This window comes from Vanellus vanellus, assembly GCF_965231255.1.
Source record: "Vanellus vanellus genome assembly, chromosome: 1".
Lineage (NCBI taxonomy): Eukaryota > Metazoa > Chordata > Aves > Charadriiformes > Charadriidae > Vanellus > Vanellus vanellus.
Genome location: NC_138905.1, coordinates 91406904 through 91426839, shown reverse-complemented (window position 1 = coordinate 91426839; position 19936 = coordinate 91406904). Strand labels below are relative to the sequence as shown.

At 49.7% G+C, this 19936-nt stretch overlaps 2 protein-coding genes across 2 annotated transcripts in view; one reads left to right on the top strand and one right to left on the bottom strand.

The window, feature by feature from the left end:
- VANGL1 (VANGL planar cell polarity protein 1) overlaps nt 1-2393 on the top strand; it is a gene marked incomplete at both ends in the record, with an annotated part of 34713 nt that extends 32320 nt beyond the window's left edge. Inside the window, 2 exons of the mRNA XM_082485823.1 lie at nt 626-860; nt 2133-2393. Coding sequence (XP_082341949.1) covers nt 626-860; nt 2133-2393 — 496 coding nt within the window. The remainder of the gene's footprint in view (nt 1-625; nt 861-2132) is intronic.
- Nucleotides 2394-17340: 14947 nt separating this feature from the next.
- The window catches only part of CASQ2 (calsequestrin 2), a 35916-nt gene continuing 33320 nt past the window's right edge, over nt 17341-19936 (bottom strand). Inside the window, exon 11 of the mRNA XM_082493810.1 lies at nt 17341-19503. Coding sequence (XP_082349936.1) covers nt 19297-19503 — 207 coding nt within the window. The 3' untranslated portion in view covers nt 17341-19296. The remainder of the gene's footprint in view (nt 19504-19936) is intronic.

The following is a 19936-nucleotide window of genomic DNA, read 5'->3' as shown; positions in this document are numbered from 1 at the left end:
CCTGTGCCAACACAGGAACGGTTTGCAGAGGATGTCTGTAGCTGCAGCATTAGGAGTGAAGACGGGAGCCCCCTCACTGTTCAGTGGAGGGGCGCAGAACAGTCATTTGGCGGTCTCTTCCCAGTTGATATAAATGGGAGCAGACTGCAGCTTGTAAGCACAGAGGGTCACGGAGCAGTCTGTGTCCTGGGTCGTGCTAGTTTGTAGCCAGCCCTTTCCTGACTGCTTGCCTCTCTTTACGTTTCACACTGCAGTACTGTATGCTGGAACCGTTGTTTTCAGATGTGCATTAAGCATAAGGGCAGCTGTGTCTTGTTTGAGTCACGCAGCTGATGTTTATGCTGTGTTGGCAGAACCAAGTATGACACTCAGGCATTTAAAGTATTAATCCTGGTTTATGACCCTCAGTTGCTGGATGGCTTGGGCAAAGAAAGAAAAGCTGCTGTCTACCCCTCAGACTGTCAGTAGAGAACGTTTTACATAAATTTTGTGATGGCAAGCAGTGAGTCAGTGGCAGAGATGGGAATAGGAGCTTGTAAATCCTGACTCCCAGGCTCTGCCTTAACCACAGACCCATCCTACCTATCTTGGTGTGACTCTTGCTGTCTCGATTTTCCTTCCGCAGGCTTGTGGTTGCAGTAGAGGAGGCTTTCACTCACATCAAACGCCTCCAGGCAGAGGAACAGCAGAAAGCTCCAGGAGAGATGATGGACCCCCGAGAAGCAGCCCAGGCAATTTTTCCCTCCATGGCAAGAGCTCTGCAGAAGTACCTTCGCACCACCCGCCAGCAACAGTACCACAGCATGGAGAGCATCTTGCAACACTTGTCCTTCTGCATCACCAATAACATGACACCAAAGGTAACGCTTTCTCTAACATTGGTGCAGGGAGGAGAGAGAAAGGAATGGCACACCTATGTATACATGCAGAACAGAAAATTGTCAGGGGAGGCGAGCGGAGGTGAGCGGAGGTTTTCACAGTTGCTGCCTGTGATATGATCAGTGCATTGTAGGTTGCACCAGGTCTTAAAGGGAAGTAGTGTTTCCTCTACATCATCATCTGTCTCTTTTTATCTGAAAGTGCCTATGGGATAATTTTTCCCATATCCAGTTCAGCAAAAGGAGTACCAAAGAAGTGTCCGAGACGGTGGCCTTGAGTCACAGGATGTTCACCCAGCTGGCTCATGGTAGCAGCATGATGCAGGTGGCAACCTGCAAAGGACCATTTTTTTTTTTCTCATTTTCTTTTTCCCCTTTACACTGCTGCATTTTGGATTGCTTCTAATTATCACCTACATCCCCGTCTTGTCTGACAGTGTTTCTAATTCGTGGGCCACTTGGTCAAACATCAGTTTGCCACTTCGCACTGTGACTGTTGACTTGCAGACACCAGGAGGGACTGAATGGTGAGGGAAACAGGTCACACAGTCCCCCCCCACTCTCCACCTTCCCCTCTAAGAACACCCCACAGTCCTCGAGAAGGGTTAGAAAAGCAAGAATTCACTCCTGGGCATTGACCCAGGACTTATTATGCTAAGAGCAGAAATGCTGTCAAGAGATGGGGCTTAACACCCTCTTCATAGGATCCACCTAGGACTCTGCCCAGGTACGCAAGGGGGAGTTCTGATGCCATTAAGATTGCAAAGGAGACTTTAAAACACAGGCAACGTCAAATGGCACTCCCTTTTCTGCTTTCAGTTCTGCAGCCTCAGTCAGGCTGCAGACATGGAAACCTCTGCTTTCCACCTTAGCTTGGCCTGAAGTAGGGTGGGCCACCTGTCCCATCTGCCTGCCAGGGACTGCGGTTTTGGTGTGGGTTATGGGGCTGGTAAGGGAAAAATGACCTCTGCTCTACCAAACTGCTGCCAGATGGCAGTGCTGACAGCAGAAGTCAGGACTATGACCTTGCAAGCTTGCTAGGATGGGCTGAAAGAGGATTGTGGTTGTGTCTGCTCCTGGGGTCTGAAAGGTTGCAAGGGACTGGGGAGAAGATATCTCCTGAAGCATGGAAGCTTGAAACCATTTACAGTGTGGCAAGCCTGTGCTCGTGGAGCTGTAGCTGGGGTTGGGAAGAGAGCATCGATGCAGAGCGAGTTGTGGGACCGGCACTAATGCGTGTCCCTCTCTTGGCAGGCATTCCTGGAGCGTTACCTCAACCCAGGCCCAACCCTCCAGTACGACAGGGATCGCTGGTTCTCCAAGCAGTGGACGCTTGTCAGCGAGGAAGCGGTCACAAGCGGGTTACAAGACGGCATTGTTTTTGTCCTCAAGTGCTTGGACTTCAGCCTTGTTGTTAATGTGAAGAAAATCCCCTTCATCAAACTCTCAGAAGAGTTCATAGACCCTAAATCTCATAAATTTGTCCTCCGCTTACAGTCTGAGACTTCAGTCTAAGGGATTTTGAGGGTGGGTTGTTTGGGGATTTTTTTTTTTTTCAATATTGTGCTTTTGGGTTTAATTTCCCCAATGCTGACTGAAACTGGCAGATGATGGACCAGTAATATTTGACCATCTGCACTTTATTTGGAAAGGGGAGGGGGGAGTTGGGATATCTTATCTAGAAAGAAATATCTTAAGAGGCGACAGGGTGACTTGGCTCAGTTAGCTCAGCCTTGGAGACAGAACAGATTTTTTTTTTTTTTTTTTTTCCTTTCCTCCCCTCCTTTCCAGGCATACTGTAAATCTCACGCTCGCTCTCTCTCCGCACGATTGCAATGTCGGTATTTTTGTTGGAGTGCTGCCTTACGCCATGCGCGCGCCTGCGCTTTTGTGTCTCCACTTTTGCAACCTGTAGCTGTTTCTGAGAACACGTTGCTCACCTCTCCGCTGTAGAAACTGGCTTGCACAGCGGGGAGTTGCGGTCCCTGTTCACTCGGGGAGGAGAGGGCATCAAAGGGTGGGTGTGAGAGGGCTGCTTCTGTGAGCCACCTAATCTGGAGACTGAAGACTTTTATTCTTTTCCTCCTCTCCACTTGTCCTCTTCTGTCTGTGCTGGACCTGTACGAGAGTAGTGGGATGGTTTTACTCTCTGTGTCTCTGAAGCTGCTTGTCTTGAACTGGATCAGCCCATCTTGCAGCTCTTCAATTTTTTTTATTTCTTTTTTCCTACCAGTGCTTGTTAGTGAAACCATTCTGTGTGGCACAGCTCCCTGTTGTCTCTCACCTGCTCCCCTCTTTCATGTTTGCCTGCATCTGTGTCAGGCACTCCTGAGGCTCCCTGTTTCTGTCTCCTTCCGTCTGGCTTTCCTAATGCGTTTCTGTAGCCACGGTGCCCTCAGCGTCTGCCTTACCACCAGTTCTTTTTGCACCTGCAAGGGCTGCGTATTTGCACTGGGGCAGGGTGGGTGAGTAGCTGGCTCCTCCTCAGATAAATCACAGACCCTCCCTATGTCTGACAGCCTCTTTGAGGGGAAGGGGGGGTGCAGGCAGGAATGCGCCTCTCCCTTTGAGTGCTTCGAGTGTGTCTGGAGGAAAAGATGGGCAAAAGCACTTCCCTCCTTGAGGAGAGGAGCCAGGGAAGGGCTGACCTCTGCCATGTGCACTTGGTTTGGAGAACTGCTGTGCTCTGGAAACACTGCAGTGTGTCCTTCCCCACCATACGCCTTCAACTATAGCTAAGAAATACCAAACTTTGTTTGAATGTTGAAAATCTGCCTGCCTTTCTTGGCCTTTCAGTACTGCCGGAATTTCTGCTCAGTGCTGGGATCTGCTCCTGCGAGAGATGCGTTAGCTCTTGAGTTGTGGTTTGGTTTGTAAGGCCGCCTTTGCCCATCAGTGCAGCTTTCATGTATGAGTCTTGTTGTCTGAGACTTGTGGAGTTTTGAAAGGTTTGCTTTTAACGATGAGCCTCTAAAGCAATGTCTGAAGTCTGATTGCTGGCACAGGGCATCGTGTGACTCTGGAGCCAGCTCTGAGGCTGGCAGGGACCTGCCTTCAGTCAGGTCTCTCAGAGATCCACCCCCCAGCTTTGCAGCGATGGATTTGCCTGTGTGAGTGCAAATGCTGCCTTCTTTCTGCCCCCCTCAGTCTTTTGCCATGCAAATATCTTTATCGGGCAGGATCTGACCTGCCCTCCACACTGGTGTCTTAACACAGAGGGCCCCAGTTCAGCAAGGTACATAAACCAGTGCCTTTGGCTGCCAGGTTGCATTGTCTTCCAAGGGGAGTTGTGACAGCCCTTCACGTCCCCTTTGGCCTTCCCTGGGCTCCTTCACCAGCTTGTGGGGCTGCCCCCCAACTCCCACCAGCACGAGGTGGCCTGGCTAAGAGCCGGGAGTGGGGCTCTGCCAGTCCTGCATGGTATGGCTGGTGTGGGCTGACTGGTGCCCACCACAAGGTGATGGGAGGGAGCAGCCACCTTAAGCAGGGGTGCAGGGCATGTAGCCTCTTCCAGCTTCAGCAGCGATGGAGCTGCACGTCCAAGAGTGCCTGCAGATAGTCCTCTTGGGATCAAAGGAGCACCCTGGTGAGCGAGGGTCCAAAGTGTTGATTCCCCATCCAGGTGAGACCTGCAGTCTCCTGCACCTTCTTTACAAGTGCGTGGTAGTTACCTGGATCCTGTCTTCTCCATGTAATGTGCCAGACGTGGTTGTGAAGAAAGTAGATGGTGTGGTACATGACAGGATCGGGCCTGTGTCCCTTAAAGGATGGGAAGTAGGTAGAGTTTTCCCTTCTCTAAATTTAGTGTTTGGGTTTCTTTCTAGGTCAGGCTTTCTGGTAGCCTGTACAGGGACTCCTTTATTGACTGTGGCCTTTGCAGTGTTTTATTTTGGAAAAATAGATTATTTTATTCCCTCCTGGAAAAAAAAAAAAGGAAGAGGATCATATAGTGTCTCACACTTGGCTCTCCTGAGGATGCGTGTATCTGGCTCTTATGATGTGCATAACCAGCAAGGTGGGAGAGACTGGGAGTAGCGTGGGAGACTGTGGAGCACTTACACCTGTATGGAGGCTACTGCCTGTGGCTGAATTGGCTAATTTCTGTGTAGCCAGAACAAGAACCACCTTGCCAGGGGCTTGGGTGTGCCATGCACATGAGAGCACCTTGTCTCAGACACCTCTGCAAAACTTCCTTACTTTCCCAGGATTTCCTTCCCCTTTCCTTTTCCCTCCCTGACGAGGGCCGTTGTCTGACAGTATTTGCTCAGGAAACTCATGTCTTAATAGCATTAAATCCTTGAACACATGGACAGCCAGACAGAAGCGGCATGTGCTTGCTCTGGGTCTGCTTCTTCATCTGTGCGCTGTGGTTCAGCACTGCCTTTTCTGCCTGCTGCCGAAAAGGACACTGTCAGTGGGGTCAACTCCTGCGTTAACTGCTCTTCCCTGTGTCAGCAGTGTGAGTGCTTTGCTTGATGAAATCTGAAGGAGAGGACGTGGCCTCTCAAATGGTCTCCTTAGAGATGCAGCATGCTTAGGGGTGAGGACAGACTAAAGGGGGAAAATTGGGACTCCCGAGTATTCCCTGTTTTTGTTGGGGGTTTTTATGATATTTTATTTTTTGGGGTCTCTCCTGTTTCCCCTCCATGCAAAATCAGGGAGCCACTGTCATACCTACCTCACTGGGGTGTTGTGAGGCTAAACTCCAACTAGTCAAGTGCTTTGAGATCCACAGATGGATCTGTGGCATCTACAGGAATTTAGACTCTTCATAAAAATACTGAGCAGTGAGAGCAGACTGGTTTGTTTAACTCTGTTTATAGCCAGCTAATGAGTAAGAATCGAGTCACAGGGAGTGAAGCTCTGATCCAAAATCCTGCAGTCCTTACTCCTGCAGAGCTTGCCAAGAGCTGAGCATAAATAAGGCTTGTAAGGTTTGCCAGCCAAGTGCAGGCTGTTTTCCTCCGAATGCCTCTCCTATCTTACAGGATCTCCTTGCACATATTCTCCCTCCTGTTTCCTAGCCTGGATGCTTGTACCCGCCTGGGAATTGTTGTGGTTTTTTTTTTTTTTTTTTTCTTTTAGAATTCATGTGGTTTATAAGATAACCCCATTGGTGGTGAAGTGGGCAATGTCCCCCCTTAGAGGAGATAGTTGCACTGGACATCCTTCACTATCATCCCTCACTGTAGGCATGCAATTGGGTGCCATGTTGCCTAGCCGGGAGTGATGTTGACCCACTCCTCTCTTCCACATTGGTGTTTTTCCTCAAGTATGCTGCTCGGATGCTTTAAAGGCTTTGTTTTCTGCTCTCAGACTTGTTATAGCCTAAATCCAAAGCCATGCTGAGATCTTCCAAAACCAGACGCAGCTAAGGCTTTCAGCTGTTCCAGAGCGGGTGGAAATGGCTGTGGGTTCCCGTGAAGGCTGGCTTTCTCTTTCATGGCTAAAGAGTCTGACTTCTTGCAACTTTGAGGAGCACAGGGACAGATATTAGACCCTTAATACCTTGCCAGTCCTCTAACTAGGGCCGGGCAAAGGTTGGTGGCACATCTGTTAGCCCCTCATTGTCATGTGGCTGCAGCACTCTCGGAAGCGTAAGCATCTTAGCACTCCTCTCCACAGCGTACCTGTAGTCCCTGACCAAGCTCCTGTGGTCAGCTTGGGGAGGTGGAGGGGCTGCTTGCAACTACTGGTTTTCACCCCGTGCAGGGGAGATGTTTCCACCTTCGCACCCCTGTAGGCAGCAAGGTGGCTGGGGTGGGATGCACCATGCATGGAAGGGGTGGCTTGATGCAGCTTGCTCACAGAGCAAGGTCAGCTCCTGCTTCAGGGGTTGTCTTTGGTGCCTTCAAGAGCATTCCCCCCCTGAAGGGGGATATCAGAGAGAAAGGCAGATCTGATTTCAGCCTCTGCCAGCTGTTCCTCTGACTTCTGCCTCTAAAAATTTTCCTTCCAGCGACTTAGGTTCCTCCAGCTCCCGTCCTCCCCTCCCTGTGTTTTTCCCCTTAAGTTCCTTGTTGAGGCAGAACAAGTATCCACTGGGATGGGATGCTGGGAACAAGTATCCACTGGGATGGGAGGTGCTGGGGCTACAGCTTGGAGCTTGGGAGCAGCTCGTGGTAAGGTACAAGTTTGGGGGAGGTCCGAGCAAATCCCAGCCCTCATGGAGCCTCTTAATATTTTCCTTTGGGAAGGGAATCTCCACACAAAGCCTTGGGAATCAGCTTTTGCCAAGTATGCCAAAAGCTGTGGGGAAGCAGTTCCTGAAGCTGGCCCTGCATAAGTAGCTTTTAAGAGTCTTGTTTGAGATGTACTCGTTTCCAACGCTTGCTGCTGAAGAAACCGGAAAGATCCATGCCATGCTAAACGTGGAAACCTATTCAAGCCAATTTCATCTTGCTTACCAAAACTTGTAAATCTGCCCTTTTCAGAGGTAAAACAAAAGTCTGGCAGTCTTTTGCAAAAATGCTGTTGTCTGGTCCCAGACTCTGCTATTCAGTTGCGCTCGGTTCTGCCCTGCCGTATGAGAGCTGTTCATGAGATGGGTGCACAGATGTCTGTTTTCTCATTCAGCTTGTGTGTCTGTGTGCTTTTTCCCTTATAGATGTGTGTGTTATACATGGCTAAAGCCTCAAGCCAGGCTCGGTGGTTCAGTGTTTAAACTGTGTTAAGAAGGAAGCGCTCTTGGGATTGAGCTGTTGGGTTGTTTTTTTGGTGTTTTTTTTTTTTTTTTTTTTTTATAAAAAAAATTTAAACCCCCCAAATTTCTGTTCTCCTAAAAGAGATGGCTTTGGGCCATGAAGTCTCCTACAGGAATATGCATCCTCCCGTGTTCAGGCTGCTGCCTCCGATGGATGATGACCAAAAGTTGCCATTCCGACAGCTGCTCTGTGACCGGTGCGAATCGCTTTGGGATACTCCTGCGCCAGGTTCCCGCAGCACCAGCTGCTGGTGTTATCTGCCCCTCTGCAACCCTCCAAGAGACTACGTTTTTATCCCCGTAATGTACCGAAGCCCTGCGGGCAGCAGGCAGCCAGCCGTGCCCTGCGTCTGCTCTGCCGAGAGAGGGAATCCTTCCCTCTGGCTGCTTCCTGGGCACCTCTCACCAGTGCTAACGAAGCTTGGGGGGTATCTGTCCCCTGCGTGCATGGGGACAGGGAGAGTGCTGTGGCTGGCTACCTGCGCAGGCGTAACTGTGAAGGAATCTTACACTCTTCTGTGCCTGTTTCTTTGATTCAGCATTATTGTGTCTTGGGGAAGGGGGTGGGAGCGAACGCCCTTCCCTCACCCTCTTTTGATCACTGTGTAATACTTTTTTCTACACGAACTGTGTATAGTAAGATGGGTTTTGCCAAGGTTTTCTAATTAATAGACACTAACCAGCATTTCTTTCCTTCTTTTTTTTTTTTTCCCCCCTCCTCTTTGCACATGTGACTTTAACTGCGATGGTACATGGTCTTTCTGTTTTTTTCTAATTGTGAACTTAAGTAAGCGAATTCCTGGTGTCTGTGACATTAATGCACTGTGGGTCTAGCCTAGTAAATTGTTCTGTTCCAAGCTGGGTTCTCTTAAGTTATAGCTGGATGGGGGTTTTGTTGTTTTTAAACTGAAACATAAAACCGTTTTACACTTTGCATATTTTGTACAGTAAAATTCTGGAAATAAACTGAAACCAGATTCGATTGTCCCACTCCTTCCTCTTATCCTTTCAGACCAAAAAAAAAAAAAAAAAAAAAAAGAGAAAGCTTCTTTTTTGGCCTTCAAGCATTCCTTAGCTGTGGCTGGGAGGGGCCCTGCAAACATGTGGTTTAACTTTTTTGAAGCTGTCTTTTTGTCACCCTTGTTCTAGACCTTTCTGATCTGCCCTGCCACAGTAAAATGCAAACTCATTTATCACTCCCGAAGAAGGGACTGGTAGGTGACTGCTTTGAACACCTGAAATCTCAAATGATGGGGAGCAAATGCAGCTCGGGGGGGGGGGGGGGGCACGACTGGGAGTGGGAACAGGTTTTTCTGCTTCCTGTCTCCTCTTGTAGTTTGCACATGAATTATGAAGGGCAGGATTTGTGGCAGAAGCTCCTTATTTGGAGCTGGCAGGGAGGAGGAGGAAGTGGCGAGAGGAGGAAGAGCCAGCGCTCCGTGCTTTCGTGGACGCGAGCCTGTGCTCTGCTAAAACAAGGTGCGGGGATCTCGCCTCAACAGTGCCTGTGGGTGCAGCGCTCCCCACCTCCAGTTTCCATCACCGGCGTGCCGAGAGCTCAGAAAGACCAAGCAGCCATGCCCGAGGAAGCGTGGAAGCAGCCTCCTCCTAAGGCCATCTTCGGTACCTGCTCTCCAGGAAAGGCCCTTTGAATGGGGGAGTGCCTGGTGTCGCAGCGGCGCTTTGCCCAGCAGAGCTCCTCGGTGGCTTTGCTGGAAAAATCCACAGGATGCTGCTGTGCGGTGAAAAAAAAAAAACCCTAAAAATGAAAAAACCCACAGTGCAACAGTTGTGGAGATAAGCAGCAGGCGCATAAAACGCTGATGGAGAGAAACATCCAAATGGGTAATTCTCTGCTTGGGGGAGGGAGGTGGGGGAGATGAATGTTTTTTAGGCTGGAGAGCGCTGAACTAAAGCCCGGGAGGAAGCAGGAAGGGTGGGGTGGCCGCCTGCACGGTCCGGCCTCCTGCCCTCCCTTGATCTCTCTGATTTGGATCTGTCCCCCTCATCCTGCTGGTGCTTTGGCAATGCCCGGCCATGGGCTGTTTTTGGTGTGGCTCCCGGAGGTGGACAAGGAAAGGAAATAACACCCTGTGGCATGTGCACAGCCCATTGCTGGTCCCCTCCTGCTCCTCAGAGGAAGACCCGACTTGCCAGACAGGAGCTGTGTAGGTAAAAAGACTGTGGGAGCCGGCCGCAGGCGTGTGAGAAGCAGGAATTTGGCACAAACAAGATTAACGGCCTTGTCAGCCTCGTCCTAGGCCCTCAGCCTTGAGAGTTGTGTCTGCACACGCGGGTTCGGCATGCTCTGTTTCATTTGTGGCTTAATGCTGATAGTGAATCACTGCCCCATCACCACCGTTCGTGGCACTTTCTCTCCTGCTGTGGGTTGTGGAAGCTGATGGAAGGAACAGGCTTTGCTAGAGGGACCAGTTCCCCTGGCCTTCTCCCAGAGCGCAGCCACCTGAATCATAAGGGGCTGTGGTGCGTAGCTCAGCAGAAATCAGAGCTGAGGGTGCTGCTCTGGTTTGGCCCAGCCTTTCGCTGAAATTGCAGGGGTCTTGGAGGTGCAAGTGAGCCTCGGGTGAGACATTGGGTTAAGTATTACCAACCCAAACCTCTGACAGAGATGGAGTCTTTCACTAGCAAGCTACACTAGGAGGGACCTGGTGTGCTGAACCTTCCAAGGGCTGGAGCACCTCTCCTGTGAGGAAAGGCTGAGAGAGTTGGGGGGGGGCTGTTCGGCCTGGCGAAGAGAAGGCTCCAGGGAGACCTTATTGCGGCCTTCTAGTACCTAAAAGGGGCCTACAGGAGAGCTGGGGAAGGACTTTTTACTAGGGCATGTAGTGACAGGACGAGGGGCAATGGCTTCAAACTGGAAGAGGGCAGGTTTAGATTAAACATTAGGAAGAAATTTTTCACTGTGAGGGTGGTGAGGCACTGGAACAGGTTGCCCAGAGAGGTTGTTGAGGCCCCATCCCTGGAGGTGTTTAAGGCCAGGCTGGATGTGGCCTTGGGCAACCTGGTCTAGTGGGAAGTATCCTTGTCTATGGCAGGGGGGTTGGAACTTGATGATCTTCAAGGTCCTTTTCAACCTAAACCATTCTATGATTTTATGGTTCTGCCTGAGGGAGACGGCCGACTGGGGTCACTGGGGAAGGAGAGGACTGTCCTGCAGTGCCCTTCCCGGCTGTGAGGGCATAAGGCTGTGGCTGTACCCTGAGGCAGCACAGACAACAGCCACTGGGGCAGATACACTGTTTGATGCTGAGCAGGGCTCGTGGCTGAAATGTAGCTTAATACACAAGAAGATCGATTGACCCCAGCAGGTGATAGGACCAGGCTTCACAGTTACGGACAGTCAGAAGATGTCAGCTTTGGAGAATTCAGCGGGGAGGTACGGGTCAAAGGGGCTGCATACAGTCAGAGTCTAACAAATAGGTAAAGAAAGGAGTTTGTCACCTTGGACAACTGGCTCCAGAGCCTTGTGTGAAGCACTAGCAACACCTCACTGTACAATACTGTTAGTTAATACTTCAATGAAACATCTGGCTGTAGAGGTGGGCAGGGCTTCAAGCCCCGAAAGAGCTTTTCCTGGTGTTATGTACTGGCTCTGCTGTCCCAGCCCCAGATCTGAACTTCTGGGAGCTACAGGGAAGGATTGAACTCGAGGGCTTCCAGTGGAGGTTGGGGCAGGTGGGGTTGGTGCGAGGGGAAGGGGATCTCTCCGCAGGACGTGGTGTCCCACAACAGTGTGCAGGAAGGGAAGGCGTGCTGGGAGTTGGCCAAGCGGATCGCTTCGATTTGTCTTTCAACACCACTCCTGAGTTTATGTTGGACTGGGAAGGTGATGGGTTTAGGTTACAGTCCTTTCCGGTACTGACAGATAATCCACTGGGGCAGGGGTGTCCGTTCCCATTTCATGTGTGCATCCATGCACTGCCAGGTCAGGAGGTGCTGAGAGAAGAGAGAGTGCTGAGCATAACATGTCTGCAGCCATAGGTAGGGATGGTGTAGTGGGGTGATTGCATATGCATAAATCACTATCTATGAACAAGGTTAGCCGAGTTGCTTTGAAATGCTGTAACACGTTTTACAGCCCTGCCTTGAGTGTGCATGTTGGTTTATGCTGACACATTGCCGGTAAAATGGAGAGTACCTCAAGTGGGAAGAAAGCTGTTTTCCAGTTTCCCCCCATCTCCTTGTCCCCCTCCATAACAATCTTGGAAAGGGTTTGAGCATTTTTTTCCTGTCTACAGCTTATGCAGTGGGCTGTGGCCAGGTTGGGGGCTGTAAGACTGCCAGTCTACTCCAAAGCCCTGAGCTGATCTTCCCTTCCTCCAAAATCTGGGGAGCTGAACAGGGTGAAGATGGCCATTTCTTTCTGTACATGACTTGGGGCTTGCTCTGGTTCCAGCTCAGCTAATGCAAATAACCTGGGGACACCAGGAGCCCTCACAAGCAGTACTGCTGCTTGCTAGCCTCCAAAAAACCTGAGTCCTGCCCGTGGGAGGAGGTTGTTTGCTGGCAGGGCCACAGCCAGGACAAAGGGAATAAGCAGTCTTTGGGCTCTGTGTGGGCAGCATTAAATAGAATTTAGAAGAGGAAGACAGGAGATAACTTTTACCTTGTGGCTGTGCGTTTGGGATAGCTCAGTGCATCCACCTTGCTTATGTATCAAAATACCAAGGAAGGAGCAAAACCTCAAGAGAGACAGTAAGACAAGGAGGAGGCAATGTGAAGTCAGTGGAAGAGACCTTGGAGAATAGGGTGTGTTTTCTCCCTCCAGCACCCATAGAAACATGAAGGTACAAAGATTTTAAAAACTGAGACACCACAAATTGCTCTAGGCATGAAGCTATTCTCTAAATTGAAACATTTTAAGTCTCTTCCAAAGGCAAAAATCAGGCTTCCAAATGCATAGACATCTACAGTCTTGGTCGTCTTTTTTTTTTTTTTCTTTTTTTTCTTTCTTACTACTTGAAAAGGTAGCATGAATGAAAAGTGGATGCATGGAGAGAAAGGGAGTTCTTGATAAAACACATTTGATTCAGCCTCTCTGGAAGTTTTAAGAGGCACTCGGAACTTTTTAGCTCTTTGGACCTCTCTTCAGCACAGGTCAGATGCTGTGGTAATGCTTTAAAAGAGGAAACAAGAAGGAACTGATTATATCAGGGCCACAGATGTGAAACAGATCTGCAAACCTTTTAGCTTCTATTTTGTAAAAGCTCATTCTTGAGTATTCATAATACCAGATCTTACAGTTGATTATAATTTTGCTTTGTAAGTGGCTGGGAGAAACTGGTTTAGTAATTCAGTAACAAGACTGTGGGAAGCTGTGCAAATTCCTTCAGCGATTTCATTTTGTGGGGACTAAAATGGTATTCAAACATTTAGTTACTTTTGTCATTCAATAGCCTCTTTCTTTGTTGCTAGCAGGAGCAGGGCTTTGACATGTTGGACTGAATTTTAAAGCAAAAATCTAACACCAGGCAAATTTCAGGGCTGCTCTCTGGTCGAACATTATTTTATTTTTACCTGGGTTACTGAGAGAGGGACCTGATTCAATCTGGGCTTCCTCCAAATCCAAAAGGGGAGGATGAGGTTGCCCATGGCTATTTAAGTCATTTGCCACCCACTACTGAAGGAGACCTCAGTCAGGACAACTACTGGTCTTCTTGGGCAGGTAGTTGGCTTTCTGGCTGCTGTTGAAGTGTGGGATAACCCTCCAGCAAACTCAGTTCGTTTAACCCTCAAGACTTATTTCTTGTGTGAAGTCATGCTACTTGTCTTCTGCTCAGGCAGTGTAGTGGTGTGATTGCTGGTGGTGCTGGGGGTTACTGATCTCTTCCCACAGCGACAGCTGAGATGGCCCAACCTCTCCCCATCCAGTCAGGGCTTGGTTGAAGGGTGATGGTTCCTCATCTGGATTTTGAGGTAATGGGAAAAAAAGTATCCACCTCAAAAAAAAAAAAAATAAAAAAAATTCCTGGTATTTCTGCAGTGCCCAGGTTGGTGAAACAGCTTCACCTTGAGCCCGTCCCACCTGTTCCCCCCCAAAAAAGGAAAGCCAGCCTCAGCCTTGTTTTGTTGGATTTCTCCTTGGGAAGGAAATGTTCTCCCTCCCCATGTTCACAGCTATGGGCTCATGGCATGGGGTTCCACCACAGCTGGTTCCTGGCAGGGGTGTGAGGGAGACTGCTCTCTCCCCGGGCTGGGCATGAACTCAGGCAGTAGGGGAAAGGGAGAGCCTTATCCTTAAGCGACCCTTGATACCATATGCTGTGGGGGTGGGTTGAGAAGAGGACATGCTAGATAGAAATGGAGAGAGAAAAAGAATTAAGGGAGCCAGTGAAGACCAGAAGAGTAATAAGCCAAAAGGGAAGAAGAGAAGGTAAAAAAGCTACATCATCTTCTTGTTTTCCATAGCATTAGGGTCAATATCAGAAGTGCTTTGAGTGCTTTGCTGATCTCCTTGATCACAGGGGCTTGGCAAGAGAAGGTGTGAGGGGGGGAGTGGAAGGGGGGAGCAAGGCACCGGAAGGATCTGTGCTTCCATCCCAAAAGCTGCTTGTAATCTGACTCCAGAAATGAGTCTTCAAGCTGCAAGGAAGCTCTTTATCTTCCTCCTTCCCCCTGCCCCTTTAAATAGTTTAGCACCTTTTAAACCTGGCAGAGAACATTCTAGGAGCTGGGCCAAGAGGGCTGGCTCCGCCCTGGACCCTGCCTCATGGTCCGCATCGTGATTAGACATCTTCTTCTGCCAAACAGGTGTGAGAGGCATCCCAGGGCTGACTCCAGGGGGTACTGACCATTGAAGGACTGCTTTGCCCAGATAGCGGTGGTACAAGGGAGCAGGGAAAATCCAAGGGATGACATACAGAGTCTTGGGTAGGACACAGTCCTGCTGGCGCAGCCTCGTTACCGAGGTTAATTATCCTTCCTGCTGTGCTCTGCTGCTTCCCATTTCTAGCGGATGGTGTTGCACTGCACGGTGTAGATGTAGCTGGGGTGTGAAGGTAGCCAGGAGGCAGATTGCTTTGCCCTGGAGGGCCTTGGCACTTGTGGCCCAATCACCCGTTCCCCCTCTTCAGCCCCCCAAGTCCAGGCATCGGTGTGCAACTGGCTTCTCCAGTGTGTGGGGCTTCCCCAAAGCCAAAGCTTTGCCAGGGCAGAGAGGAACCCAGATGCAATCCTGGCCTATGTTCACAGGACGGCAAATCAGCGGCAGCTGGGAAGTGATACGTTCCTGTCTAATTAATTATTTCCCTGGGAACAAAAGGCAACATTTTTTTGTTTGGTCTCGGCAATGAATCAATCATTTCTGAGGTATGATGTGCAGACAGACAGGGAGAAGCAGTTGGTGTCCTTGGCTCTGCGTGCATGTTGGCCTCTGGCTGAGCAGCTTCATTCTGGGATGGGAAGCAGCTGAGATCTCTGGTTTCACTGTCCCAAGGGCAGCACAGGAGACTTTCACCACTCCTCAGAAACACCACGAAAACTGCTGACCCTGAAAATATGGAGTAATCTGTGATTTCCAGAGTACCTCCCTTGTCCGCTCCTTCTGGAGCTGTTTCCCAAATGGTTGACATTAGCTCAGAGCAGTTTTGGGTTCACAGAGCCTCTCCATCAGTGTCCTTGAGTCCACTGCAAAGGCAGAAGCTTCCTCTTTCGCGCTTCTGTGTGATAGCTGCTGTATGGGGCTCTTGATGGGATTCCCTCTCCCTTGATTGCTGCTCATGAGCAGCACGGGGTGGCCTGTGGGCCAGCACACCAAACAAAGCCTTCTTCTGTGGCCCCCAGCCCTGTGTCTGGGAACTGGGAGGAGGCGGTGTATGACTTCGTGTTCTTACCACATATCACGTGCAAGGGGGGGGTCCTCGCTGTCGCTGGGGGCTGGTAAGACTAGGATTTTCGATACTTTGAAGTGACTGATCAGCTTGAAGCACTCGCAGTTAGATGAGGGCAAAATGCAATTCCTTGTCTTAAGACCCATTTACTATGAATATCTAATTAACATTTTGGAGAAAAAGAACTATGTGCTAAGAGAGGGATAGTCTTAACAGACTTGCCTGCAGAAACACTCAGTGCTGCCCACGTGCATTTTTTTTTAAATAAAGAGATGGTTTTTTTTCTGGTTCCTCATCCAAACGTACTGACCTTTTGCCTTTGAGTATGTAGCGGCCAGAGTTAGGCCAACTTTGCTCCTCAGGGTTGCCAGTGCCTTTCAAATGCCAGTTGTGCCTACTTCTGACAGAGGAGCCCGGGAGCGCCCCTGCCTGGGCTCCTGCATGTGATACCTCCCCATACCACCATTGTACCTGTCCCTGCAAGGAAGACGTTCAAATTCAAGCTGCCATCTCCTTCACAAGGGGTATTTCTTTGCTTGGTGCTTGAGTCACTATGAACTCAGGGCAGACGAGGCGTCACAGGTTAATAGGAGAGGCTTTGCTGCCTGCTCATCTTCGTTGCTGCAATCCTTTTTTCTGCTGCAATGTTTTCTTAACTTTTTATGTGTTTATCCCAAAAGCTGATATAAAAAGTTCCCCTTCATAGGCAAAGAGAAAGATGAAAACCGTAATGGGGGGATGAGGGAAGAAAGAAAGGGCCCCATCAAGGACTGCGTTGGCACCGTGAAGGAGTAGCAGCTATAGGGTTAGCCCTTTCTCTCATAACTCTAGGGAAACTTTCCATAAAATATTGACACCAGCCCACTAGCCCCAGTATAGTGAGCCTCAGCCTCACTGGCCTCTGTATAAGCCTAAGCACCACTACATTAATTATCCCTCCCCCTCCCCCCAGAGCTCTGTTGCTTGATGCGTTGAGCTGTGTATGTGCCTGTGAAACACTTGTGCACCTGAACACGTCCGTAGTGCCGTTTGCAGGGTCTGCCTGCGCTGCCTGTGTAAGCTGTGCCTCTCCGAGCACCTGGAGAGGGGTGCATGAGAATAGACAGGCCTCCACAGCGGGAGGGGAGGCACACGGAAGGTACCCAGGCATTCGGGATTTCCGGGGACAGTGCCAGTTAGGAAAGGCAGTAGAGCAACTCCTCTTTCATTCTTCGTGTTTAAAGAAATTCACGGCACTTTGCAGCGACTGATCTGGAGCTGCAGGGCCCGTGCAGGCCGTAACCTCGTGCAGGGTGAAACTGTGCGTATTTTACTCCTGGGCACAGTCCCCGTGGTAAAATAAAAAAATACTTTTCTCAGGTGAGTCTTTGCCCCTTAATTGCAGGCTGGAAGACTACTAAATGGTTAGTTTTGCCCGTTCTTGCTCCTTACTGATGTACATCAGTGAGACCTTGAGTCCAGCTTGCTCCCTCTTTCTCTGAGCTGGGGTCCTCCAGCAAACCTCTGGAGGAAACAGCTGAAAGGAAAGAGCAGAAGAAAGGTGATGGGCATCCCTCTGGCCAGGAGAGAGGGGTGTGTGAAGGAGAGGAGTGGACCTCCAGGCTGAGAGCACTCTGCATTTTGAGCCTTCTGAAAGTCTCCACCAGGTCCTCTGGGATGGGGCTGAGCTGTTCACAACTCCAGTGCGACTAGGCGGACGGTCTCCCCAAACACACTTGGTTCAAACCTTCCAGGCAGCACTTATGCATTGTAAAGAAGCAAGAAAGGGCAAATAGTTGACCTGGGGGCTTTGCTGTCCTGTCTGTTCTTCTAATAAGCTCTGTCTGAAAAGGACCTGTTGAGTGTTTGATGTTCAATGAGGAGCAAACATGGCCTAAGGTCATATACCATATAAGCACGGTATTCATTCATATACATAGAGATATATAGATATCCGTCTGCATGTTGCTAATGCTGGCATTTTCCACCAAGGGGATATGGCACATGTAGGAACATATCAGTACTTCAACTTTTTATACCAGTAGTTTCAAATTTCTATTTCAGCTAATGTAGAGAGGGAGAGAGAGAGTCAAAGAGACTGATCAACAGGCAGGAGAAAAAAAAACACCTATAAAATCTTGCTTTGCAGTTCATCTGATAAAGGAAATGTATCATGTGTAAACCTTGTTTCTCATCAGGCTGATTCACATTCGTATAACGAATCTGATTCTCCTGTCCCTCACACCGTTATTTCCACTAACATCACTTACCTCTGATGTAAACGACTATAAGAAAGGTCAGAATAATATTTTTTCATCTGTAGCAAGAGAGGACATGTGTACCCTACCTATGCTAACAAGTCTGAATGACTGGAGAACATATTTATAAATGTATTTATAAAGATAAAACTGTCTCCAAACTCTCCATTCATTGCACTATTGTCAAACCTAATAAGCTAAGACAACTGAAATCTGCTGGCATGGGAAAGCAGGGAGACCTAATACTGTCGCAGTGACCTGCACATGGATGGTGCTGCACTCACCAGGACGGAGTTGCTGACCTTTTGCTTTGTGAGTGACCCCCTTGACTGCGAACTGGTGCCCTGAGCTCCTTCTCAGTCTGCAGGCAAAAGAGGTTTCTCACAGGCTACCATGGGACGTCTGATTCTCTAAGCAGGGAGTAACTATGCAACTGAATAGTTAAAAGCCAAACAGCTTGAATCCTTTCACTGCTCATTGCCCAACACACATTATCCAGCATCTAATGTGGTTGGACGGATGTGTTCCTGCCCCACATCTTGGTCATGGGAAAAGATGCTACGTAGGCTTTGGGTTAAAAGTCAGCCAAAGCTGGAAGGTCGTGGGGAATAGGAGGGCTTCAGGGTGGGCCCCTGTGAATGTTTCCATTGGCAGGACTATGTAGTCTATCTCATGTGCACCACCTTCAATCCAGCTGAGATTCACCTGAAAGGGAGGTAGGCCCAGCCCAGACCTTGGTTTTGTGTTTGGAACTGGCCTGGGGTCTGCTCCGGTGTTTCTTTGGGGTTAAGACCAATGGTTTGGCTCCCTGCCATGATCTTCAGCCTCAAGAGTTTGGGCTCAGACCTGGATCAGCCTTTCCAGCAGTAGGAACTTGCAAGCTTTGATGGCCTGTATCAGACCACCTACACTTACCCTATATTTTGCCTGAGCTTTCAAGAAGAAAGATGTTACGACAGGGACCGTGGTGTTTGGTTTTGCATTGCTCTGCCAGACAAGAATATCCTGTCATTATACGGAATCATTGAAAACTTTAATAGCATCCCAAAAACCTTCCTCCCCTCCCAAAGCTTTTTGCTGCTCCTAGCATGTTAATGAGTAGCTATAGACTCTGGCAGCAGAACTTGCAGGACTGAATGGTCTTGGCAGAGTAGCTGCAAAGGGCATTGTTTTTAATAAAAGGACTAAACTTTACAGTGGCCTTCCCTATGTCTTGAAGTGAGATTTGGTCTTTGAATGTAAGTGCTGGGCCGATGAGCGCGGAAAATACAAATTGGCTCCCTGCGTCCCTTTGGCAGCGAGCAGGCAGGCACTTTCCTCCTGCCCTGGGGCTCTGGGGGCAGATTCCCTGCAGATTCCTATTGTCCTTACTAAGGGGGCATGATTTACAGCGGTGCTGGGTGCCTGCAGGTGCCGCCCGCCCACCGCAAGGGCAGTCCCGGTGGCTCAGCACCACTGAGAATCAGGCCCGGGGGTCTCGGCAAGGGCAGGAGCAGGGGGAGCGGGGCAGGGGGGAAAGAGGAGCAGCGTTGCTTGCTGACGCTCAAATACAGGTCGTCCGATGGAGGGACCTGCCGCGGGGGTGGAGGCCTCTCAGCCCCCACAAGTCAAACTGCACAGAGTCACGGTTAGTCGTCATCATCGTCATCATCATCATCGTCGTCATCATCGTCATCGTCATCATCGTCGTCGTCATCATCGTCATCATCGTCATCATCGTCGTCATCATCTTCGGTATTTATCTTCCCAGAAAGCACATCCTCTATCCAGTCCTCCAGCTCCTCAGCAGTGGGCAGGTCATCGTCGTCTCTGATCTCCATCCAGATGCTGTCAGCCTGAGGGGACAGATGATGGGGGATTAGCCACCCCCCCAGTGACACAGGGAAGAGATCAGGTTCACTGCTATTGTGGGGGTAAAGGTTGGACCACAGGTGGGATGGAGAGATGATGGTGGCATTAACTCCCTCTCTGCCACAGCCTGTGGGCAGGCTCAGCCACAGTGTCTCTCTGCCCACACGTTTGGATTGCCACTTCCCCTGAAGTGTTGTTGCTTCTGACTAGGGACAGTGGGACTGGTCAATGGGGTTTACATGAGTGTGTGTTACTGTTTGCCCTGGGTTAGATGTGTGCCTGCTGCCTGTTCCTCTCCTGCACTGCTTATACCTGTGAGCAAGAGCATTGTCTGCCTGATGCATTGTCCTCACCCCATCTGGCCAGTTCTGTAGACTTCAAGTCTACATAAAGAGAGCATAAAGAGACCTATGCCAG